The sequence below is a fragment of the Lepidochelys kempii genome, chromosome 2 (assembly GCF_965140285.1).
Source record: "Lepidochelys kempii isolate rLepKem1 chromosome 2, rLepKem1.hap1, whole genome shotgun sequence".
In the NCBI taxonomy this organism is placed as follows: domain Eukaryota; kingdom Metazoa; phylum Chordata; order Testudines; family Cheloniidae; genus Lepidochelys; species Lepidochelys kempii.
In genome coordinates this window covers 233,121,389-233,148,462 of record NC_136381.1, presented here as the reverse complement: position 1 = coordinate 233,148,462, position 27,074 = coordinate 233,121,389, and the positions used below count along the sequence as shown (strand labels likewise).

Sequence of the window (27,074 nt, the reverse complement as noted above, 5' to 3'; positions counted from 1 at the left end):
TAAATTGGGTATAATGCACACGACTCCGTATCAGTTTGTCTTTTGATATTCCCTGCTCTTGAAATAGACAGGATTCAGTTTAAGGAAACTTCTCCTCTCTTGGTAGATACATAAAGTTCCACAAATAGGCCAACCTACTTTGTAGCTAATAAATATTTAGATTTATTTACAGATGTATTGGATTGTTTCCAAAAGATATGCAGTAAAATAAAAGGACTTACACACAAAATGTAGGACTATTCTCAGAGTGGTTATCATAGAAAAGAAATCTCGAAGTGAGCATCAAGTGCAAGTTTACGCATGCTCATATTCCTATAGTCCCAGTCATACGGCCTGTATTCTCAATTTTAAAAATAAGGCTAAATTATCTTGGCAAGTAAAGATGGGGCATAATGAAACAATATTGGCTCCTCATTTGGGAATAACTTCTGGTTACTCACTCCATGTCTGATAAATAAAAATCCTAACATTGTTGTAACTTATTGAAAACTTAAATTTGTGTTACAATTAAAAACTTGTATCTTTAATTGTATTTTCAACTTTTTAATTGTCTGCCAAAGACATATGATGATAAAGCTCTTCCATACAGAAATCTTTAAAACACAAAGACTTAAGAATGGCCACAATGGGTCAGGCCAATGTTTCCATCTAGCCCAGTATACTGTCTTCTGACAGTGACAATTGGTAGATGCTTCAGCGGTAATGAACAGAACAGGGCAATTTTGAGCGATTCATTCCCTGTTGTCCACTCCCAGCTTGTGGCGTTTGGAGGCTTAGGGACACCCGGAACATGTGGTTGCATCCCTGGACATCTTGCCTATCCTTCATGAATTTATCTAATTCTTTTTTGAACCCAGTTATACTTTTGGCCTTCACAACATCCCCTGGCAATGAGTTCCTCAAATTAACGGTGTGCTTGGTGAATAAGTACTTCTATATATTTGTTTTAAACATGCTGCCTATTAATTTCATTGGGTGACCCCTAGTTCTTGTGTTGTGTAAAGGAGTAACTAACCCTTCCTTATTCACTTTCTCAACACCATTCATGATTTTATAGACCTCTATCATATCCCCCCCTTAGTTGTCTTTTTTCCAAGCTGAAAAGTCCCAGTCTTTTCACTCTCTCCTCATATGAAAGCTGTTCTGTACCCTTAATAATTTTTGTTGCCCTTCTCTGTACCGTTACCAATTCTAATATATCTTTTTTGAGACTGGGCAACCAGAACTACATACAGTATTCCAGGTGTCAGCATACCATGGATTTATATTGTGCATTATGATATTTTCTGTTTTGTTATCTATCTCTTTCATAATGGTTCCTCACATTCTGTTAGCTTTTTTAACTGTCACTGCACATTGAGTGGATGTTTTCAGAGAACTTTTCACAAATACTCCAACATCTCTTTCTTGAGTGGTAACAGCTAATTTAGACCCCCATCATTTTATATGTATAGGTGGGATTGTGTTTTTCCAATGTGCATTACTTTGCATGTATCAACACTGACTTTTATCTCCCATTCTGTTGCCCTTTCATCCAGTCTAATGAGATCCTTTTGTAATTCTTCATAGTCAGCTTTGGACTTAACTATCTTGATTAATTTTGTGTCATCTAAAAATTTTGCCATCTCCCTGTTCACCCTCTTCTCCAGGTCATTTATGAATATGCTCAACAGCACTTGTCCCAGTACAGATCTTTGGGGGAATCTGCTATTTACCCCTCTCCATTCTGAAAACTGACCATTTATTCCTGTGCTTTGTTTCCTATCTTTTAACTAGTTACTGATCCTTGAGAGGACCTCCCCTCTTATCCCATGACTGCATAATTTGCTTAAGAGCCTTTGATGAGGGACCTTGTTTTTTGAAAATTCAGCTACACTGCATCAACTGCTTCACCCTTGTCCACCTGCTTGTTGACACCCTCAATGAATATGAATAGATTGGCGAGGCATGATTTCCCTTTATAAAAGTCATTTTGACTCTTCCCCAACATATCATGTTTATCTAAATGTCTGACTAGTCTGTTCTTTACTATAGTTTCAACCAATTTCTCTGGTGTTGAAATTAGGCTTACTGGCATGTGACTACTAGAATCACCTCTGGAGCCTTTTTTAAAAATTGTCATTACATTAGCTACCTTTCAGTCATCTGGTACAGAAGCTGATTTAAGTGGTAGGTTACTACATACCTCAGTTAGTAGTTCTGCAGTTTCATATTTGAGTTCCTTCAAAACTTTGCAAAGTGCAAGGTCATGCATTTAGTGACTAACAACAAGAATTTCTGCTATTACCAGCAGGAGAGTAGGGTGAGGGGAGGGGGAGAGAAAACCTTTTGTAGTGATAAACACCCATTTTTTCATGGTTTATGTGTATAAAAACATCTTCTGTATTTTCCACAGTATGCATCCGATGAAGTGAGCTGTAGCTCACGAAAGCTTATGCTCAAATAAATTGGTTAGTCTCTAAGGTGCCACAAGTACTCCTTTTCTTTTTGCTATAAGCTGGGGATTTATCAGTTGGAAGTGACAGAGGAGGAGAAAGACCTGGGTGTATTAGTTGAGCCGTCTATGAGCCGTCAATGGGATGCGGCCACGAAAAAGGTGAATGCAGTCCTAGGATGCATCAGATGAGGTATTTCCAGTAGAGACAGGGAAGTGTTTGTACCAGTATACAAGCACTAGTGAGACCTCATCTGGAATACTGTGTGCAGTTCTGGTCTCCTTTATTTAAGAAAGATGAATTCAAACTGGAACAGGTGCAGAGAAGGGCTACTAGGATGATCAAAAGAATGGAAAATCTATCTTATGAGAGGAGACTCAAAGAGCTTGGCTTGTTTAGCCTAACCAAAATAAGGCTGAAGGGAGATCTGATTGTGCTCTATAAATACAAGGGAGGGAGAGGAGTTATTTAAGTTAAGTTAAGTGCCAGTGTGGACACAAAAACAAATGGATATAAATGGATATATGGCCATCAACAAGTTTATGCTCGAAACCATCGAAGGAGTGAAGTTCTGGAACAGCCTTCAAAGGGGATCAGTGGGGGCTAAAAACCTAACTAGCTTCAAGACTGCGCTTGATAAGTTTATGGAAGGGATGGTATGATGGGACTGCGTATGAAGGCATGTGTCCCATCAGCGACTGCCAGTAGCAACAAAATATGACTGGAGATGGGACACTAGCTGGGCAGGGCTCTTGAGTTATTACAGAGAATTCTTTCCCAGGTATCTGCCTGGTGGGTCTTGCCCCCATGCTCCTGGTCTAACTGATCACCATATTTGGGGTCTGGAAGGAATTTTCCTCCAGGTCAGATTGGCAGAGACCCTGGGGTTTTTTTGCTTTCCTCTGCAGCATGGGGCACAGGTCACTTGAAAGTTTAAACTAGTGTAAAAGGTGAATTCTCTATAACTTCAAGTCTGTAAACCATGATTTGAGGACTTCAATGACTCAGAAAGAGGTTAGGGATCTATTTCAGGAAGTGGGTGGTGAGGTTCTGAGGCCTGTAATGTGCAGGTGGTCAGATTAGGTGATCACAATGATCCCTTCTGACCTTAAAATCTATGAGTCTGCATCTTGAGTGAATTATCTGAAAGCAAACATAACACAGGATAGGTAAGAATTTCTCCCTTTTCTTTTATAAGTAGCCATGACCTTTCAACTGTTCCCATGTCACCTAAAATAGCTTGAGGCCTTTAATACTGTTAGTTAGAAAGAAATTATTATCTTTACATGTGTACATTATACAGGAAGTTTTCTTATAGCAAAACAGAACAATTTTTAACTAACCAATATCCTTTTTAGGTACCCACTAATTCCTCTCACTAATTACCCTATAACAAAGGAAACAATGTTTACCTTTAGGATGATTTCTAACTGTTTCCACTTTCCCCATTGTTGCTAGCTAACATCTCTGATAAGAAGTTTAATGCACAAACGCTTATTTGTTTTGAGATGCTTAGTTTTCCTTTTCTGTACCACACTTTCTTTTTTAATATTCAGTTTGTTTTGGAATTATTTCACTTGTTCACTTTCCCATTTCACTCTCTTGTTTATTTGTGTGTGTGTGTGTGTGTGTGTGTGTGTGTGTTTGAAAGTCCTGCTGCTACACTGCACTGTCCTTATTCTGCTCCAACTCTCATTTCCAACCTGCAGGAAACCTTCTGGTACAAAATTCTTTCCTTGTTTTTATTAGAAGGGCATCTCTCCAAACATTACCCTTTCTGTTTGAAGCAGAAGCTATGTTTTCTGACTGGGAATGAATAATGGGTATATTTAAAGGGCACTTGACACTTTTCACCTCCTTACACACCATAAATAACCACTCCTTTATGTTGATTTTACATATCTGAAATGTGCTTTGCTATTCAGTAACACCTTAAAATTCATTTGAAGGAACAATTTGAAGAATGTGGTAAGTACATCAGCTCTCAGTATGTGAAATAAATTTCTACAGACTCAGTAATAGCCTGTATCTGAAAACAGGCCCAAAAAACCTGTCAACCTCCATCCACAGTTCTAGAATTCAGGAAGAGAGTCACATGTTCATGAAGGTGGTCACAAGATTGCTTCAGAGCAGACTATCAGAACTGTATGATAGAAGGGATACAGTAACTACAGAAGTTGATTTCACATTGAGACTCTTTATGTTCTGTTATATTTTGGGGAGCAGTTCGCAGGATTAAGGATTTTATCCACTGCCCATTGACATCACTGTGAGTCACTTTAACGGGCTCTGTATAGAGGATCCAGAAATTAGAAGATGGTGGTTTAATAATTTGAACATGGTTTAAGGGGACATTTTATGCAAGAATGTTGGCAGCAAAATGTATGATGGGGGAGGAATAATAGATGGGCTATACAAGTGAGATAACGGGAAGAATTGATTATAACTGGGATTTGAAGAGTCAAATGCTACATGTAAACTGCAGTTCACTCCTTCCTTCTGAAAGCTTTGAGGAGAGGTGAACTGGGTTTCAGTCTGGAGGGAAGTATTGTCAAGGCAAAGAGTACAGAGTAAGTGGGGAAAGTTGGAAAGTGCATAAATGCAATGGAGCTATAGAGATTTATCTCACCATGCTACTAAGAGAGTAATGGTCAAGTTATGTGAGCACCATAAGTGGATAGATTACTGGGAGTCATGAACTCCTGATTGGTAATACTATCTTTGACACTGACTCCATCAGTGGCCTTTGGCAAGCCGGGTGGGTTGCTGCACTTATGGCTGAAACCCCAGCTATGCTTGTGGTGTCTCTAGGAGTAGCCCTAAGCTCTTGGTGCGATCTTACCTGCACTGGATCAAGAGGGGGCAGGAGTGTTTCCTGGCAGCCTGGGTGAGGGCTGCTTCTTGCTACCGAGAGCCCCAGTTGACAGCTGCCCCTAGCCGCGGCAGCCTCATCTCCTGCCCATGGAGGAATCGTGGGTGAGTCTGCAGGAATATGCCGCCTTCAGAAATCTGCTGCCCTACGCAGCTGCCTAGTTTGTCTATAGCTAATGTGGCCCCTGTGTATCATCTGCTGTTGCGATTGATTGCCTGCCTATAATCCATGTCAATTTCAAATGGCTGCTGGGAAGTTGTACTCTACAGGATAACCATGGGATCATGCTATTTGTAAAATGTGCAAAATTCTCCCACATAGGAAGGGGCAGAGAAGACTGTGATCCAGGTCTAGTTTAGGCATGAATTAAAAGTGAGTTCCAGGATTTAGAAAGCCTACTACTAGAAAATTTTTAAAAAGGTATTTTTCTTATCCCAGTTCCACTGGGTAATTTTTCTGAGGGCTAGGGTTGTTTACTATCATTGCCAAACATAGATCCAGGTTTTCTTTGTTAGTTTTATTAAATTACTTTTAGATTATATGTCAATCCTCCGAGACCTCACCTCCAGTTCCTGATTAAAGATTGTCTGTACATATCAGGGGCAGATCTGTCCTAGAATGGAAGGGTTTAGAATTGTTTAGGGTCCTAGAATTGCAGACTTTACTTCCCTAGACTTGGTTCCTCAGAAGTAAGGCAATAGAAGTCCAAAGATTTATCACTTTCTGACAGGCAGTGGGTCAGAAGACAGTTTTTACCTTGCAGACCATATTTCTCTGAATTGTCCAAGTTCCAGGCAGGAGACCATGTTCTCTTTTATTGCATTGAACTGTCCCTCTCTGCATTTCTGCTTGCAATTCAGTTGTTGCTTCTGAAGCGCTTTCTTTCAGATTGGTAAGGAGCACCTGGAATTAAAATTGCCTTCACAGCGTTACTGTGTGCCACTTGCTTCGGTAGCAGGCACAAAAGGCTTGATTCTCTGCTGCTCTGTACCTTGTGTAGCCTTTTGTACCCTACTAAGTGGAGAGAAAATACTACCATTCGAATGTGATATTGTGTTATACCCACTTTGCACAATGAAAACACAAGGCACAAAGAAATGGATTAAATGTCAAATTTTGGGCGGAAGTGGCTAAGCAGTAAAGCCATTTCTGATGGCGTGGTAAGGTAGATGGCTGATTGGAACAGAAGTATAAGAGTTATTTGGAGTTGTTTCAGTGGACTTATCAGTGGCATAACTTACTTGAATTCCTGTTACCAGACACATGCAGTTGTGGTGTATTCTAACTATGAACTCAATCCTTTCCTCATTCTGTAATCCTGAGCTCTTGCTCCCTCTGATTTTCTTTCCTTTCAGATTTTAGTGGGTGGGATTCTTTTGCCTGTGATTTTTTTGTGAACCAGCTCTCACAATCCTACCTATAAAGACTTTACATTGTAGTGCTATTATTTGCACAGTTACTCTTGTTATACTTTTTAATCATTTGCATCTATCCAGCTTTTTAACTGCTCTATCCTGAATTCCAAGATCTTTATTTTTTAGAAGTGGCTCCCTGCAAAACTATGAAGCTTCTCAGAGAGACATGGAAAAGAGATTTGCAGATGATCATAAAGCTGATCAGGCACACTGTACATTGTAACACAGAGAGTCGTGCCCAGTTTACTACAGGATGCAGAGCAGGAACAGGATCTCCTACTGGTAGGACAGTTGGTAGCAGTGGAACCATCTTTACATTGTGTAATTACCATATGACAAATCCTGAGGGCTTCTGCAGTGGTCAAATTACTTGGCACTGAAGCTATTTTTTTTTTTTTGGTATTAAGGGAAACTTTTTGTTCTAACAGATATAAATGTATAATTATTGCACTTAAAAGTAAAACTGTAATGAGGTTGCTCATAACTTAAAGGACTTTTTGAAAGAATTGCAAAATTCTGAGGGTATTTTAATGTTACCTACCAGAATGTATTTTATTTACTTCTGATTATGGAAGGCAGTATTCAAAAACAATCAGAGTTTAATTCACTGTAGTTCCCTGAGTCTTATCTGTGCTGGTCTTTTCCCTTACCAGTAACAGAAGATGTGTCTGTTTGTATGGAGTTTGTTTCTGTAGCTCGGGGCGGGGGACAACCTTTTTGGCCCGAGGGCCGCATTGGGGTTACAAAACTGTATGGAGGGCCAGGTAGGGAAGGCTGTGCCTCCCCAAACAGCCTGGCCCCCTCCCACTTCCTACTCCCTGACTGCCCCCCTCAGAACCCCCGACCCATCCAATCACGCCCTGCTCCTTGTCTCGTAACCGCCCCCCCGCGATCCCACCTCCTATGCAACCCCCTGCTCCCAGTCCCCCAACCCCTATCCACACCCCTGCCCCCTGACAGGTTCCCTGGGACCCCATGCCTATCCAATCCCTCCGTTGCTCCCGCTGACGAACCTCCTCCCCATCCAACCACCCCCTGCTCTCTTTTCCCATGATTGCCCCCCGGGACTCCCCTCCCCTCATCCAACCCCCCCCGCTCCCTGCCCCTTTACCATGCTGCTCAGCGCAGCATATCTGGCAGCTGTGCCGCCCGGCCGGAGCTAGACACACTGCCGCTCTGCTTGGCAGGAGCGCGCAACACCGCTGCCCAGAGTGCTGTCCGTGTGGCTGCGGGGGAGGGGGACTAGCCTCCCCGGCCGGGAGCTCAAGGGCTGGGCAGGACTGTCCCGTGGGCCGGATGTGGCCTGCAGGCCATAGTTTGCCCACCTCTGCTACAGCTGCTTTCTACAGACTCAAAGCACTAGAAGTTGCCTTATGGACTCTATTTCCCTGTTTTTTTTATTAGTCGCTGAAAATTTTTCTCCTCTTGCTCCAGATCCTTATTTAATTGTCTTTCTGTTACTGACCTTACTGGCAATTAGAAGAGTGGGTTCATGGATGGAAGGATTAATCTTATTGGGACTAAAATAGACTTTCTAAGTGTTGACTAATTTGGAGGTGGGGGTACACTGAAGGATTAACTTCAGGGTCTAATCATATTCAGAATTCTCCACTGATGATAAAGAGGGTGATGATCGGCTATGCTGTGTTTTTGTTTTGCTTTTTTTGTTTGTTTTTAGGATTACCATCCTGTTTGCAGAACTGTTAATTAATAAAGAGCTGGCTTTCTGCTACTGGAAGTGATTTTTGTGTTAAAGATATATGCAGAAATGTATACCACTGGTGAAAGATCAATAGCTTTTTGGTCTCACAAATTTTAGTATATTTTCCACAGTGCACATGGTGGGAAAAAAAGAGAGAAAACAAGAAGGGAAGTAATTTTTACAGAAGAAAACCATCATTTTTATGGAAATTGATGGCTTTGATGCAAAATGGCAAAACTTACCTGAAAAATAATGAATTCTTGACGGAAAAAGTGCACAATATTAAACCATTTTTCCAGGATATGATTTTAGGTATAGAATAAGAAAGTGGAGTCTCCACACTGACCTCAGATTGAAAATCCAGAATGGTTAAACAAAATCCTCTACTTGGGTCTATTGAAGACATATGTGGCCAGAGGCATGAATCATAGAAATTTGATTTGGAAAAGATCTATTAGATCACCTCGTCCTTTCCCTGGGGACCAGCGTAGGCGTTATTCCTCACAATCTATTTTCACTTTAAGCTATTTCTTTTAAAATTGTTTTTGAAAGCTTTGTTTCTAGTTTTTTACGTCACAATCATAGTTTCTAGCAATCAATCCTGGATGGTGCTAAGCACTCCTGTGTGGTACATGAGGGCACTCTGCGCCCTGTGAGACTGCACTGCATTATTGACAGTAAAGTTCATGATTATACATATGCACCAAAGAGAGTATGGATCCTTAAATATTTCATGTTACCTGGACATTGGTTGAGTTTTTTTGATTGTTTTACATATACAAAAACCAGCATTTGAGAGCAACATTTTGTATAGCTGTGATAATGAAACTTGAGTATGATACTGCACCAACATTTTAATTCATTTAAAAAAAATTTTGCAGAGATTTTTTTCAAAAGATATATTTACTTACCTTTAATCCTTGTGAAGATTTATATATTAGTGGATATAATTGATAATCAAATAAAAATATGGCTCCAGTTTGATGTCAACTGATTAAAAATTATGAAGGGCATAGTGCAAATTGATAATTCTTTCTCTATTTTCTTTTTGCTGTTCCATAATATGAAAAAAGTCACTTGAAGTTAATTGCTGGTGTATTTGAAATAAAAGCAAATATTACTGCACATAATGTATAGTTTTCCTGTTTAAACATATTATCATAGGCAGGGCTGGTAGCACCATCCGTTGTTAAGGTTGGCTAACACTTCCCATGATAAGACCCTGGTTACAGATGCTTAATGAAGGAAATGTCCATAGGATTTCTGCCTTATCTACTGTATGTGTTGGAAGGTGTGTAAGGAATGAGGCAGGGTTTGCAGGAAGAGAAAGGATGGTTTCATGGTTGAGGCAGTTGAATGCTGCCCTGGAAGAACTGGATTCTATTCCTACCTCTGCCTTTGAGTTCCCACATAATGCTGAACAAGTCATTTAAACCAAACTTTTCACAAGTGGTAGATAATTGTGTGTTCCTCATTTTCTGGGTGCCAAACTTGAGACCCTGGGTCTGATTGCAGAAGTTCGGAGCAACCTGTCATAAATATAAAGGGAAGGGTAAACCCCTTTAAAATCCCTCCTGGCCAGAGGAAAAATCCTCTCACCTGTAAAGGGTTAAGAAGCTAGGATAACCTCGCTGGCACCTGACCAAAATGACCAATGAGGAGACAAAATACTTTCAAAAGCTGGGGGGAGGGAAAAACAAAGGGTGTGTCTGTGTGATGCTTTTGCCGGGGACAGAACAGAAATGGAGTCTTAGAACTTAGTAAGTAATCTAGCTAGATATGCGTTAGATTATGATTTCTTTAAATGGCTGAGAAATTAAGCTGTGCTGAATAGAATGGATATTCCTGTCTGTGTGTCTTTTTGTAAGTTAAGGTTTTGCCTAGAGGGATTCTCTATGTTTTGAATTTAATTACCCTGTAAAGTATTTACCATCCTAATTTTAAGAGGTGATTCTCTTTATTGTTACTTCTTCTTTACTGTTTCTATTAAAATTTTTCTTGTAAGACCTGAATGTTTTTTTCATTGTTCTTAAGATCCAAGGGTTTGGGTCTGTGGTCACCTATGCAAATTGGTGAGGATTTTTACCAAACCTTTCCCAGGAATTGGGGTGCAAGGGTTGGGAGGATTTTGGGGGGAAAGACTTGTCCAAACAATGCTTTCCTAATAAATAAACCCAGATAAATGTTTGGTGGTGGCAGTGGAAGTCCAAGGGCAAAGGGTAAAATAGTTTGTACCTTGGGGAAGTTTTAACTTAAGCTGGTAAAAGTAAGCTTAGGAGGTTTTCATGCAGGTCCCCACATCTGTACCCTAGAGTTCAGAGTGAGGAAGGAACCTTGACACAACCAAAAAGTCAGTGGGAGCTGTGCTTGTATATAATATTCTTTTAACAGTTGCATAGTTTTTGAGTGTCGAATGGGGACAAGAATGATGAACCCCATTATAAAGAGAGAATTGGAACATGAAACATGTTATATGAACCCCGATTTAACCTCCGCTAAATTTTATTTTTAATTACAAAAGCATGTCTGAATGTAGTCAGTCTTTCATGCTTCTTGTGTGACATCCTTGTTGGCGATCTTCAGCAGAGGCTACTGGTATAAGGATGAAATGGGCATTAAGATTGATGTTCTCACTCCTACAGTATATGTGATGGTGATGCCATCACAACCATAGGTGCCAACTCCATGGGTGCTCTGGGGCTAGAGCACCCACAGGGAAAAATTAGTGGGTATCCTGCACCCACCAGCAGCCAAGCTCCCCTCACCCCCTGCCCCACCTCCCCTCCCATCCCCCTCCCAAGCGCACTGTGTCCCTGCTCCTCTGCCTACCTCCCAGCACTTCCCACTGCCAAACAGCTGTTTGGCGGCGCTTAGGACTTTCCAGGTGGGACGGGGGAGGAGTGGAGATGTGGTGCGCTCAGGGGAGGAGGCGGAGAAGAAGTGGGGCAGGGCTTGGGGAAAGGGGAAGAATGGGGGCAGGGACTTTGGGGAAGGAGTGGAATGGGGGTGGGTCGGGGCGGGGTCGAGCACCCCCCCGGGAACAGTGGAAGTCGCACCTGTGATCACAGCAAAGATGAGGCACATGGGTGGAACAGTAGGGAAGCTTGCCCAACTGCTGCCCTGTTTTCTGTGGATAAAGAGAAGGCTTCACCCTCCAAGGCTATCAGCCAGTCACAAGTACTTAAAAAAATCTTAGTCTGTGATATTACTAGTAGTACCTTGTGAAAATAACTATTCTTCTGTATTTTCTATTCCTTAGGTTAAATACAAAAGAGACTTTGAAGAAAGCAAAGGAAGAGGGTTCAGCATTGTGACTGACACACCTGAATTACAAAGACTGAAAAGGACTCAGGAACAAATTAGTAACGTATGTGACTATCTCCTCAAGTGATAGCCAATCAGAGACATAGTACACATAAGAAAAGGCATGATTGTAGGTTTGTGATGTTTCTGATGGAGTCTGTGAGAGTGAAGAAAATGAATTTGATGACTGATTTGTGTGTCAGATTCTGAAATGTGTGTAACCTTATACCATACACTTACACAGCACATTGGCAAAGTGTGTTCACCTCTCCAGTTTCCATCAAAGGTGTTTGTAGTATTTGCTATACTACAAAGGTTATATGTAGTTTGCTTTTGTATTTAACGTTATTGTTTGCAAATAAGATTTATATTGTTTGATATATATTCCTCTACAGGAGTTCTCAAAGTAAGTATAGCTTGCAAAATAAAATTCTAAAATAAAATAAGACACTGATATTTAATTTTAGAAGGAAAATACCAGGAAAATGGCATGTAGAGAAGAAAAGAGGTACAAATGCTAGCAATGGAAAAGCATTGTCATGCATTAACTTATATCAATATTAATGCTGAATAACACCTTTGACATGGAGTGGGATTTTCAAAAATGGAACTTATCCTCAAAAGCACTAGGGTGCTTTTGAAAATTCCACCCTAACTATTTGATATATTCATATATTCCTACACTGGACATTTAGCTGACTGCACAAAGATGGAGAATTGTTATATAACATAATATAAATGTCCAGTGAATATTATGTAGAATAAAATTCAACATTGCGTTTAGCTTTACCCAGCTTCAGTTCTAATGGGTATTCTGACTTTCAGAGCTAGGCGCTGTAAGCTATTTTTATACATTCTTTATTCTTTCCTTTGTTTTAGCCGTAAAAAAAATAGTTGCACAAAACCAGAAAAGTGAAAAGTGGTGAAAAGTGTTTTCAGAAAGGGATCTTGACCTTTACCAACTTGCAAGAAAAATATTTATTGAGTGGAACGAAGGGTTTCTCTGCAGGCATGGGACCTTGTTGCTTAATTAACTGTACTGTCTGGCTCTTGCACCGAACACATTTGCATTTCTTTTCAGACCAAGAAATTTTGTTTTAGGTAAGAAATACTTTATTTCCTAGATTCCTTTTTCGATGCAGGGGAATAGGTGTAAAGCATGGATGTGCAACTCCTATCTTTCCATACCTGAAAAAGATGTCATATGTCAATAAAGATTTTTTTTCTTCTCTTGCTATATAAATGATATTTGGACTTGAAATCAAAGGACTTTATTAGAATTAATCTTGAAGGGTAAATTAGAATAAAAAAATGTGGTAAATGAAGTTAAATTTCAATTATGCCTATCCTAAACACCTTTAGACTTATACTACTACTTTGTAGAAGGATGCTACATAAAACACAGTTTAAATCTAATTATTATTAGATTCTGTCTCACAGAGTAACTTCTGTGTTTAATAGTTTAGAAATGTACTTCACAGTTAGATTAAGGATCTCATTAAGATTTTAACTGTTTGAAAGGTAAGCTCTTTTATATTTTTTTAAAATTTTGTCACTTTTAATGTATAGCAAAATATAAAAATTATTAATAATCTTTTTTTTTAATTTTTAGTTGTACATTGATTTTTCTCTTCCCTCCCCCCCATAACTACTGGACACTTCTCAAAGATTGTCTTTGAAATGAAATTGTAACAACTTCACTCCAGGGGTAAGTTAGCACTGTTATGTGCATATCTATCAATACCCATAATATTATATTCTCAATAGATGTAATACAGTAGAAACAGACATTTTAAAATATTTCCCTTTGTCGTGATATTAAGTCCTGCAGCACTCACAAAAATTCTCATAGTGCTCTGTCTCTTTTATAATGCATGAACGATTCTTTTGTGTTATAATGAAATATAACTGGAAAGGGGGAAAAACAATAGATGGGGGTTTAAAAAAAAGGGTTATAAAAGGAGTGCATAATACTGTTGTTCTTTTGTTAGCAGCAACCCAGACACTGAAGTGCCTAGATCAGACAAATACTAATGGAATGTGAGGCATGATTGGTATAGCACAGAGGTGGGTAAACCATGGCCCGTGAGACCGTCCTGCCCCGCCTTTGAGCTCCTGGCCGGGGAGGCTAGCCCCCTGCTGTCCCCCCTCCCCAGTAGTTACGCCGCCGCGCAGGCAGTGCTCTGGGTGGCGGGGTTGTGCGCTCCTGCCAAGCAGAGCAGCAGTGTATCTAGCTCTGGCCAGACAGCGTGGCTGCCAGACATGCTGCTCTGAGCGGCATGGTAAGGGGGCGGGGAGTGGGGGTGGTGGTTGGTTAAGGGGCAGGAGGTCCTGGGGGGCAGTCAGGGGACAGGGAGCAGGGGGTGGTTGGATGGGGGCGGAGGTTCTGCGAGGGGGGGCAGTCAGGGAGAGGAACTGGGGGTTGGATAGGCATGGGGTCCTGGGGGGCCTGTCAGGGGGAAGGGCTGTGGATAGGGGTCGGGGGACTGGGAGCAGGGGGGTTGAATAGGGGGTGGGATCCTGGGGGTTGTTAGGGGACAAGGAACGGGGTGGGGGGTTGGATGGATCGGGAGTTCTGAGGGGGGCAGATAGGGGGTTTGGGCTGTTTGGGGAGGCACAGCTTCCCTACCCGGTCATCCATACAGGTTTGCAACCCCAAGGTGGCCCTTGGGCTAAAAAGTTTGCCCACCCCTGGAATAGCAGGATCAGGATGAAGTTTCTCAGAAATGAGTGAAATTTGCTCTGTGTCTTCAGACCGTTGTGTGAATTAATGGCCCAATCCTGCAAGGTGTGCAGTATACTTCCCGACTTCAGTGGGACTGGAGCAGCCTTCACAAGGCACCCAGCACCTTTGAGTATCAGGCCCCATAGCAACAAATGTAATAGCTTGTTAGTATCATGTTGGCATGACAGTCACAAACCAAGCATTCTAGTCTAGATTGATATAGGAAAATTAAATAAATTAAGTAGGTCTCTTAATGACAAGTTTCAGATATTTTGGGCAACCTTTTCATGGATGGATGAGCATTTTAAATTGCCTGTACATTTTCCAATTTGTATGGAGCGATTTAAGATGTCATAAATTCGTTTTGTTCAATATTTGAAACATAAAAATTCACATCCACTCTGCAGCAAAGGATGTCACTGATTTGTGGCATCAAATGGTCATATAATATGCACACAGAAATCTCAAATTGTGTGTGCAGTGAAATGCATTTATTTTGTTAGAGATCTGGGCCATTGTTTTTGTCCTTGTAAGCTGTGAGGGATAATTTCCAATATGCAGTCAAATATTCTCAAAATGAAAAACATTTAACTTGAAAGTCCAGTAACACTGGTGAATTTTATCAAGGAAAATGAGAAGGTAGCAAAATGGCCATAATAATTTTGCAAAGGCTCTATTTCTGCACATGCAGTTTTGAAGGGAGGGGAAGAAGCTGTGTATATAAATTTGAAAAGGGAATCACATAGCTAAAGAAAAAAATAGCAACACAATTTAATAAAATGTTAAGCAGCTTTAATGGGAATGGAGGACTCGCAACAACTTGCAGGAACTGGCCCTAGCTTAGTGCCATTAGTCTTTTATCTCTAGAGATCAGGTTGGAACCTCATTTGTGTCATATATGAAATAAGTTGTTTGTTCTCAAATTAGTTCTTGGTAAATTCTTTCAAATTTAAAATCAAACAAACATCTCTACAGTTTGGTTAAATGGACAGTTTCTGTTAAGAAGAAGCCAGGAGCTGGATGGCAGGTTCCCCTGGCTTTGCTGGATAAGCATGATGGTGTATGGAATCTTGCATAGTGGATGCCTGCCTTGGATCAAGTTGGTACTACCTAATCTCGCTTCAGTATAAGCATTTGATCACTTTCTGGGCACTGAATTTAATTCATGTATGAACAGAAAAAGCACACATCTACTGCCTTCTTCGTCCAGAGATCTGGGAATATGTATTCATTTACTTATTTTATATATACATGGTATTCTCCTTCCTGACAATATGCAAGATGTTGGGGGAAAGAAGGATGGAGGTCATGTAAAAAAAAAAAAAGTGAGCTCTAAAAAATGGCTTTAATTTACTCTGCAAAAACTGAAAACGGAACAAATAAAAAAATAGCCTAATGTACCAAGAAGTAAATCAACACAGTCACTTTGCCCAGTTATATGAAAATAACATTTTAAACCTCAAATGATAATTGAATTCTGATGTGAATATTCAATTTCATTAGAAATAAATTTTGGTTTATAGTACATTGTTTTCATTTCAATGGAAATCTGGTAATATAAGCTCCCAAAAAACTGAGTGCATGAATTTGTATCATAAGAAGGGTAACTTTTTTTGTTTTGTCTCTGAGGCACATTTTTAAGTAGTAGGGGTCACAATCTACCCTCAACTATATCCATGCAACCCTACCGGAGTGTACCTGATGGCAAAACTTGCTCCTAAATATGTATGATCTAAATACCAATTTTCAGACAAAAGACCTACGGGATAAAGGAGGATTACTCTCTTAAATGTGACACAAACGTGTCCTCACACAGTATCTAAAGGAAAAACTCCTGTTGCTGGCTTCTGTGTTTGTGCCATGAACATCTCGGAGTAGAGCTTGGCCCTAACTGTATGTTTGAGAAACATTTTCATATTTGGAACTTACTGGCGCATTTGCTTGTCCTGTTTACTTGCTCTAATATAAACTGCACTTTCAAATTGCCAAAACAGATTGTAAGGAAAATTGGCAGGAGAAGTTGTTAACATCAAGCCCAGGAGCACCATTTGTAGGCTACAAGCTTACAGCTTGAAGACTTTAGTTTAAAAGGTGGTTGGTTGGTTAAAAAGGGGGAGAGGAATTGAATGAAAAGGAAGGAGCAAAACTGACAGGTTCATGAATGTCAGCATTTCACACAACTAACTCAAGTGCTAGAGCAGAGATGGGCAAACTGTGGCTCGCTGGCCCGTCCTGCCCAGTCCTTGAGCCCCCGGCCCCGCCCCTGCTGTCCCCCCTCCCCTGCAGCCACGCCGCCATGTGGGCAGCTCTCTGGGTGGCGGGGTTGTGCGCTCCTGCCGAGGGGGCGGTTAGGGGACAAGGAGTGGGTGGGTGGGGGGGTTGGATGGTCGGGAGTTCTGAGGGGGGCAGTCAGGGGACAGGAAGTGGGAGGGGGCAGATAGAGGGTGAGGGCCAGGCTGTTTGGGGAGGCACAGCCTTCCCTACCCGGCCCTCCATACAGTTTTGCAACCGCAATATGGCCCTCAGGCCAAAAAGTTTGCCCACCCCTGTGCTAGAGTAATCTGTGGTGTGCCAGTAAGTAGACAGGAAAGGCATGTTATATCACACAGAAAAAGAGTGAACATTTATTAAAGGTAAAATTGGATTTCACATTGCCTAACCAAGTGGCTGATATTTTTATTTGTTTTGTCTTCTCCTTCTAAACATGATAGTTTTAATCTGTCATCTGGAAGTCCTATGTTAAATTTAACCAGTGCCAACATGCATTTATATTTGTGTGCATAATTATAGTTGAGCCAGATGAAAAATGTAGTTGCTGACATCAAAAATATTCCATACACACTCACCAGTTTCTGAACTGCATGGAAATATTGGGCTCCATCTTGCAAGGTGGTGTTTGCCTTCAGGTCCCCTTGACACCACTAGCAATTAAGTGTGCTGAGCAACTCCGGAAACTGCTCATTATCTTGTTGGACTGAGCCCAGAGTGTACAAAACTTCAGTTAAAGTAAATTACATGTAACACATTTAATTATTGTCCTAACATTTTACATCAGTTTAGAGATTTAGAGGATAAAAGGGTCTTTCTTCCTGTTAATACATACACACACACTCTCTCTCTCTCTCTCTCTCTCTCTCAATCAGTCAGTCATGTCCAAACTCATCCCTTTTGGAGGATTGTCTTTACATTAGACTTGGTTGTACTTAAGTCAGCAATAAACTGAAGCTCTGCGCTTTCTCCTGAGGCTATGGCTTATCTCAGTGAGAACCTTCGGATACTCAAACCTTATACTCTGGTGGTAGTGCTGATAGGATCCATATGACCTATCCCATCATAGTAAGAAGGCAGAAATTCTGCCTTCATCAGCAGGGTGCTGGCACATGATGTTGGAGTGACTCGGCAAAAAAGCCTATTACTCCTATCTGTGGCTGTGAATATTTATTGCAAACAGATTCCAAAAATTTGTAGAATGGGTAAAAAGAAAAATCTGGAAAGTGCCTGAACACACGATTGAGGACTGGAGATGCAGGGAAAAACATAATTTAAATAATATATGTTAAATAGAACATATTAAATAAGCATTTGGAAAACTTCAAGAATGTGTTTTAAAATGTATAAAATTCCAGTATATAAAACAAAGTTTTGATATATAGTCTGTCAAAAAACAAAAACCCATTGTAAAAAAACATTGTTAAGGTTGCAACATTAAGCACACAAAAGTTAAGAAATGCAAGAATTAAGGCTGCCTGTGAAATCTTAATCCAGCCCCCTTCTATGTATGCATTGTGATATAGTCTTTAATTACATGAGTGCATACTCGTTTTTCCACAGTGCATAGCATGGCTGGTGTTTGCTGAATGAGGCAATAGTCAGTATTTCCTTTTATCCTCATCACTCAATGTGTGTCACCATCCATTATTTGCTGCATACCATCCTAGTACAGCACTGAACAGAGAACTATTAATTCCCTCGTGGGCTTTTCTGTAGAGCTCTCATTGTCATATTTTAAATTCGTTGATGTCTGTAAATAACTCTTCACAACACCTCATGAGATGAGTGTGTAATAATCTTCATTTTATACACGGGGTTTAAGCCAAAATTGTCAAAAGTGTCAACTAATTTTGATTGATGTATCTGAGAATCCTTGGGCCTAATTTTTCAGAGTATTTATCATTATATAAGAGTTTATATGTTCAAAGCACATCTCCCATTGACTTCTGTAGTAGTTGTGAGTGGTCAGTAGTTCTGCAGTTCAGGTTGGTTACTCAGAAAATTAACATTTAACAGTCATCTGTACAATTTTCAGTTTATGTGACTTGCCCAGCCCTATATGGGAATTCTGGGGCAGAGCCTTGGATACAATCCAGTCCTTCAGGGTGCCATTCAACAGCTTTTCTCACAAGTCCAATCTTTTTTTCCCTACAGCCCCTGCCTCATTCACCATAGGCCTGCCAGCTTCTGGAACAAATGAGGCAGGGGTCCTACAGCGAACAGTCTTCTTCACTACACAACCCCGATTCCTCCCCAAAGTAGGCCCATTCTGTGCTCTGAAGGAGATGGGAAAAGTATTATGTGATCATGTAATTAAAGACTGATACTAGAATATTGTTTACAATTCTAGTATCCACATTTTAAAAAGGATGTAGAAAAAATGAAGCAGGTACAGAAAAGAGCCACAAAAATGATTTGATTGTTCGAGAAAATACTTTACAGTAAGATACTTAAGTGCTCAATCTGTTTAGCTTATCAGAAAGAAGATGGAGAGGTGACTTACAGTGTATGAGTACCTTCACAGGAAGAAAATACAAGGTACTAATGGGTTCTTTAATTTAATGGAGAAAGGCATAACAAGAACTAATGGCTGGAAGCTGAAGACAGACAAATTCAAACAGGAAACAAGGAACAAATTTTTAAGTGAGGTTGATTACCACTTCTCTTGATAGTTTGTTCTAATGGTTAGATTCCCCATCTTCAGCTGTCTTCACTTCAAGACTATATGCCTTCCTGATTATGTTTTAGCCAAACACAATTCATGCTTTATTTTTATGCATAAAAATATGTTATTAGGATCAATACAGGGTAACTGGATGAAATATAAGGTTCTGTGACATACAGGAGGTCAGACTGGATGATCTAATGGTTTCTTCTGGTCTTAAATTCTATGAGTATATGAATAAGACATGGATCATCAGCAGGGTTGGGATCTTTAGATTCACCAGTTCTCTGCCACTTGAGCTAATACTGGTAGCAGTACTTGGCTGTTATTTTCTGTGTGGAAGGGATGGAGACACACACTTCGCTAGACAACAAAGGAATGTGAAGAATCAGGAATAATGTGTTCAATTCCAGGTTCTGCAGGGGAGTGTTCTCTAGTGATTACAGACACTTCCCAGCCCTGTCCCTCCAGCCTCCCGCTTTCCCCCTTCCGTTTCACCTCCCCTTCCTGCCCACGTTTCCTCCCCTGCTGCTATTCCCTTGGCCCTTGCCCATTTCCTCCCTGCTCCTATCCTCCTCCCTCTGCTCCTCTCCCTGTCCAGCCTCCACTTTGCTTCTATTGTCCCACCTACCCCTGGGCTCCTGCCCCTCTCTCCTCCTCTTGTTCCTATCCTCTGCTCTGGTCTTTTGCTCTATCCATGCTCCCCCCACAGGCTCCTCTTCATCCACCTTGCCCCCACCTCCTGCCTCTTACCCTTCTGTATTCAAGTCTGGTAGCTTCCTCCTTCTCCTTCATGCCACCTGGGTACCAGCAGAAGGAGCTTTGAGAACACAGGACAGGATATCTCTCTGCTCTCAGTTCCTTTGGTGCCACAGCAGCCGCCTGTGTTTGGAAGGAGCTATTGCATGAAAAGTACTGCTCAGCCCGTGCATCCCTGGATTGGCAACTGCTCAGTTGCTCTTTTGGGATGTTACGGGTATTCCATTCAACATATTGGAGCTGTGGTATTGGGGGGAGTGGGGAAGGATGACCATGCTCAGTAGAGATGGAATTGGGGAGCTTAATTGCCAAACCTTAGCAAATCGCTACTGAACTTGTGGAAACTGTGTTTTTTCAGAGGCTTAAAACTTTAAGCAAATTTTCATGGATGGCAAAAGGCACATCCCTACACCACAGTGACCCCCACCCAAAATTTAAACTCCCTGCTCCAAAACATGGAGATGCTAGACCTTCTCAATGATGCAGTTGCAAAAATTTTTTTTAACATGGGCAAAGGAATATATTTTCTCCTAACCTCATTCTTGGAAGCAGCTGCTCTGTTTTAGCTGAAACTTTAAAATTAAAAGCAAAATAAATCATCTTGAGGCAAACACCTGGTATGAAAAATGTCAGCTTGAGTAGGTTAAGTTTGGCAAAGTTATAAGTAATTGAAAATAGATTCTTATAATGGAAGGTGTTGAGCAGCCTTAACTGTAGCCATCACTATCTGTTCCATGTGTAATTATATTATACATACAAATTCAGATAAGCTCTCAAGTGAGAAAAAAATCTGTTGAAATTTGACAGATATTATACCTACATTTATATTGAACTGCTCTGCTGGTAAGCTAAAAATATGCAAGAGAAACTCCACATCAGCAAATGGTCTGAAATGAAAGTACTGTTTTGTCAGATAGAAGTACATTGTATCTTGAATAGGGGCTTTGGAAACTGACAGCAGACCTTTGAAGACTTTATTATTGTTGAAAGGTTCTCTTTGAACCTGTGAACAATGATAAGTGGCTTCCAAAAGAACCCTTACAATTCTGAGATCAGAGTTATCAAGGAAGATTTCTGGGCTTAGAGGAAATATTTTAAGTGAAGTGAAGGTCCAGAATTAGAATCAAGTATATATGGTACCTATGTTCAAGAACAGGCCTCAGGTATCTTACAAAGTGATATTTTTTAAATTACAGGCTCATTTATTAATTTAGCATATAGGGAATCATAGAATATCAGGGTTGGAAGGGACCTCAGGAGGTCATCTAGTCCAACCCCCTGCTCAAAGCAGGACCAATCCCCAGGACCAATCAGAATTTATTCTTTTGACTAGGTTAGAAAAGCTCTTCTTTCTCTATTTTTATAACAAATATTTTGTATTTTCTGTATATTTTGTATATGCTACATGGGTTTACATATAATTTCAGAAAGACTTTTTATAAAGTTTTTAAAAGAGTCCGCTTCTAAGATTTAAAGATAGAGCATGAGTTATAATAAAATAAACATTGATGGGAAGTTGCCCGATTATCAAAAGTCATAGAACTTACTGTGTTAAAACATATATCAAAGTTGTAGTTATCTTCTCTGATTCTGTTTTAAATAAGTAACGTTGACAGGATGACTGTAACATTGTTCATTATGACAGGTTTCAGAGTAACAGCCGTGTTAGTCTGTATTCGCAAAAAGAAAAGGAGTACTTGTGGCACCTTAGAGACTAACCAATTTAAGCTCATGAAAGCTCATGCTCAAATAAATTGGTTAGTCTCTAAGGTGCCACAAGTACTCCTTTTCTTATTGTTCATTATGCTGACAATATGAAATTATGCTGTGTGATAGACATAAAACAAGCAGTCAAGAAGAATCGTCAAAGGCATGAATTTCCTATATTCTATAATCTGGTCAATATTCATGAGAAATGCATGCTAATTGTAAATTGGTTGCAAAACTGTAGAATTTAAGTGCAATTAGGTGAAATAGTCCAATTATTTGGATAGCAGCCGTAAATAAATAATTTTTCCTTAAAACATCTGAGCATTACAGAGAAGCAATTAAAAATGTTTCTTTAGGATAGATTAGAGGAATGGTACTTAAGTCCTAAGTCAGAGCCGTTACAGCATTGTGTTCATTCCTGTCACTTTTATAACAAGTGATAAATCACTTAAACGAATCCCTATATTTGGGTTTGTGGGATGCTTTGCATGAGGAATCCTCTAATTCAGTAAGAATGTTCTGCTTTTCAATGACCAAACTATTCAATCCTGTCTGGAGGGAAGGAGGAGGACCTGATTTTCTTCTTATGATTTAACAAAGTCATCTGGTTAGGAGGCAGAAAGGAAAAAGATTGAGCAAATAAGAGAGCAGTTCCCAAATCTCAAGAGGTATGGTACAATATTCATGTTGAATTGCAAGGCCAAGGCAAAGTTTATCACATGAGGAAACTATCTAGTAGTTTCTTGAATTACTAGTTTTCTATGTGGAAGACACAATCTCATGGATCTTTTCTTAATTTATAATTGTTTGTCTTGTCAACAAAGACATTAGTAATATGACGTAGAGCTGGGATGTGCATATATTTAATAGGAAGTTCAAATATTATATCCAGAGGCTAAAACTGGTACACAGACATGTAACTTCCAATTTAATGCACCTACTTATGTCCTCCTTTTTTGCCTTTGCAACTAACTAATGTTGCCATGGTATCTCATCTCTATGCTTCCCTAGGCTATACTTTGTAGAAGGAGCATTGCAATAACAGTTAGTTATAAAGACATTTGAAAAAGTTTTTCAGAATAACCACTTAAGTACCAATTTGGGATTCTGACTAAAGAATTTGAAAGTCCGATTAAAGCTTTGCATTTAAAACATGGGCCTTTACTAGTTTTCACAACGTAAGAGGAAAGTGAACTTGGCAAATCTCTGTTACATAGCAGGAGCTAATAAATTATGTTAAATGTATTGCATTTGACTTTGTGTTACTAAGTTACTAAATCATGTCAGAAATCAGAAAGTTACTGAAAGCAGATATTTTTTTCTTTCAGTGGCTTTTCAATACCTCACACTGTGAGGTAAATGAGGTAATTAATTTTACTATTGTAAAATGAGGTTTTCAGCTAAATAATGAAATAAATATATTTTATATAATAGACTTTTTCTCTTTATCTTTTAATAAAGAAAATATCTTTTAATAAAGAAATGAGGCCACATCTCTGATTTTAACCAATGAATACTTGTGAAGTGAGTGTTAGTGAAGTTAAATTTTCAAAATGAGCAGAAATTAAGTGGCTTAAAAGTTAAAGCCCAGAGTTTAGGCTTTTTCAGGCATTCCTGTGTACCTTCTTACAATAAAAAGTTTACTTTTCGTTTTCCTGGATGGGTATGAGACTGTTCATATTTCCAACACTTCAGCCTTTAATTCTATCTTATTTCTAATGCTTTTGTGCTGTTTAGCAGTTGCTAGGATGGCATTTTAAGCAGTATACCTCCCGCTGAAGAACAAGATGCTCTGCTTCTTCTAAAGCCATCTCTAATCCTGATCCCTAATGATCTGAATGTCTCACCGCTATAATGCTTTCAGACTTCGCTTACCTTGAAGGCAGGGGTATTCGGTCATCTATGACACTCAGGGTTTTTTTTCTTTCTTTTTTGCATGTTAGCACAAATGACTAAATTTCTTTAGCTTGTAGTGGCTGCATTAGTTGTGACAAAGCCAACACTTTATTAAGTCAATGTGATTAAACTTGTTAACCTGCCTAATGTAAGGGGGGAGGTGGGGAAATTTGCATGTGACATTTCTGCTTGTGCCTACAAAGATGTCAGAGGATAAGAGTTTGCCCTTCCAATAAGCAGATTAGAATGAGACTACTACTATTTTCTAGCCCATTTTGCTCTCAGTATTATCTGAATTACTATAGAGGTATAGAAGTGTTTGTGTGCTTTTCTAAAAGGCTCTCTCTCCAGTCTATGCTAGCAACCCCAATATTTTTGTGAAAGCCTGAAATAGTTTGCAATTTGGTTTTGTTTTGGGTATTTTTGGTTTTTGTTTTTTTCTTGGGCTTTATAGAAATAAGAGACAGATTCCACAGTGGAGAAATTGCTGTGAAAATGGTAAAATATGCTGGATCAAGTTGGTACACTCCTTTGACTGCTCATCATAATGTTTAGTTATGCATGGTAATACATAGCTAACAGGAACTGGAGGGATTGCTCAGCTCTGTTCCATATAAATTCTCAAGGTGTTAAGAGAGTGGGGTTATGCTGGCATTTCCTGTTTAAAGAGGACTTCAGCTACATTACACAGGATGTTTTCTGATGTTATGATAGTTGCCACTGGGTATGATTCATATCTAGAGAAGTTCTAGATGGTAGTGGTGTGGACTTTGCTGGAGATATTACTGAAGGGTTGAAATTCATTCCCTATTGGAGGAAAACAACAGCTAAACTTAATTTACAAGAGCAGTGAATGTTTAACCATATTTTACATCTCATAGTAAGTGACAAGTCAGCTATTTCAAGTGCATGCATAATGTTGCAGCCAGGGCACCATATACTCTGCAGCCTAGTGGGACCAAATTCTACAGCAAGAGCCATTAAATTTGGCAGTAGTGTTAATTTATTCTATCTCCATCAAATTCTTCATACCCATTCTCCCACACCTACAAAATACACAATTATGGATCATAACACAGAAAATTAGTCAATGATTATTCTCAACACTTTTTCCCCCATTATGCTTTCTTGGCAGCCTGTCTCCACACACCTCTGCTCCCACAATGTTGTCCAGGTGGCTGGCTCAAAACCTCCTCCCCCCCCACCCCATACATACCAAAAGAAGCGAGGAGTTTGTATCCAGTTCAGTGGCTCATTTTGCCCTTGTTCTGCTGAGCTCATCCTTCCCAGCTCACTAGGAGGCACTTTTGTCTCTTCCTGCTCTCCTTGACTGCAGGCTGAAGTCTAACTTGGTCTCCCTGAATCCCTGATGTCTGGCTACATGGGACAATGCAGGGAGAGTGCCCATAGTCCAGTTAACTGCCCTTGTGGAGAAAGCTGGAGAACAAGTGCCAGAAGGGCAGAGAGGCCAAAAACAAAACATTGGGTGTCTGGCCGCGGCAAAATGGACAATTCCATGACAGAATGCTTAATTCCATCACATTTTGGAAAAATACCAGATTGTATGACCACAGAATTGCGGAGTCCCTAATATTATGACCGAGATTAATGGGCTAGTTCATACCTCTTAGAACTATTATTTCAGGTTCTCTGCAGACTTAGGCTACTCTACACTGAGAGCTAGGGGTCTGGTTTTCCAGCTTGCGTACACATACTCGTGCTAGCTCTCATTAACCTAGCATAGGTTTAAATAGTAGTGTAGCTACAGTACTATGGGTGTGCCTGTACTTGGCATGACTAAACCGTGTCTCCACAGCTGCCCTCCGTGCTACCATGGCTGCATTGCTATTAGCTCGGTAAGAACTAGCGCAGGTATGTGTATGGGGAATCACACCTTTATCTCATAGTGTAGACATAGCCTTAAGCAAATTTTATTTTGCAAACAGTCCACATTTCCAAGGTTACCTTTGCATTCATAAAGTCTAGATACATAATTTTTGTTGAGATGAAAACTGAGATTTTGGAGCACAATTCTGTGGCAAATTGCATAGCCATAGAATTGAAGAATACACCGTGCTGCATGATCTAGCTTCATCGGCATCCAGCCAAGAAGCATTTAAGGTGTTGGTTTTGACCTATGAAATTTTAAATAGCTTTGGAACTACCACCTCACTACCCATCTGATCATGCCACAGCTGAGGTCAAAGGAGGTGTTTCGGCTTAAGGTCCCTTAGGCCACGTCTACACTAGAAAAGATTTGCCAGGATAACTTTATTGGTATAGATATACTGGCAAACCCTCCTAGCGTAGACACAGGTTTTTCCAGTATAGCTTATAACAGTTCCAAATGGAGGAAGCTATACTGGTGAAAGCACTTTTTTGCTGGTATAGCTGATCTACACTAGGGCTTTTGTTGAAATAAAAATGCCCCCCCCCCAAATCCAAACCAAAAAAGACACCCAACCCTCCCTACCCTACAAGCTATGTTATTATACCAGCAAAAGTTTCTGCTGTAGAAATGGCCTTTGTTTAGGAGAGGGAGCATTTAACAGCTTGTCCTCTTGATGGCCTCTCAACTTTGGAGTTCACTTTCTCACTTTGGTCCAAAATAGCCTGAATTTGTTGACCTTTAGGGTACACTACACAGGTGCTGGCTTCCTCCAGGCCCTGGGGGTACCCCACGCTGCCTCCCACTCCATCCCAGGACCTGCCACCATCCCACTCTTTCTCCCAAACCCCCACCCAGCCTCTTCCTGCGTCTGTTTCATCCCTACCCCACCTGTTCCCACTGAGTTCCACCCCCTCCCCTGAGCGGGCCCCATCCCTGCTCCCCTCCAGCACACCACAGAACAGCTGATTGCAGCAGGTGGGAGGCACTGGGAGGCAAGGGGAGGAGTTGATCGGCAGAGCCACTGGCGGACAGGAGGCTATGGGAGGGGGAAAGAAGGGGAGCTGGCTGCTGGTGGGTGCTAAGCACCCACTAATTTTTTTCCATGGGTGCTCCAGCCCTGGATCACCCATGGAGTCGGTGCCTATGGTACACTACAAAGCCTATCTTTTTGGGGCAGATATCTAGGGTGTGCAGTAGTTTGTAGGGGCAGAGTTATGTGTTTGGGTTTAAGACTCCTGCAGAATGGAAAACAAATCAACCTCTGTTGGAGAAATAAGGTTAATTTGCTAAGTAAAGTTAAACATCAGTATGAACCAATTACCACAGAATACCCTACCATTTTTACAAAATTCTTCAAAAGTTGTAACAGTGAGTACCTGTGGATATATCAGTGCATTCTGTAACTTTTCCGCTTAAACTTTCGTTTTAGT

The 27,074-nt window shown here is 40.4% G+C and overlaps 1 protein-coding gene across 32 annotated transcripts in view; it reads left to right on the top strand.

Moving 5' to 3' along the window:
- NEBL (nebulette) overlaps positions 1–27,074 on the top strand; it is a 455,293-nt gene that overhangs the window by 197,401 nt on the left and 230,818 nt on the right. For 13 of the 32 annotated variants that reach the window (XM_078851827.1, XM_078851823.1, XM_078851824.1 and 10 more), the window contains one exon: positions 11,684–11,791. In XM_078851827.1, coding sequence (XP_078707953.1) covers positions 11,684–11,791 — 108 coding nt within the window. Of the gene's footprint in view, positions 1–11,683; positions 11,792–12,610; positions 12,829–13,339; positions 13,436–13,718; positions 13,795–19,194; positions 19,262–27,074 lie in introns of those variants that run through there. The other 19 variants (XR_013635418.1, XM_078851808.1, XM_078851814.1 and 16 more) reach the window with 8 other exon arrangements.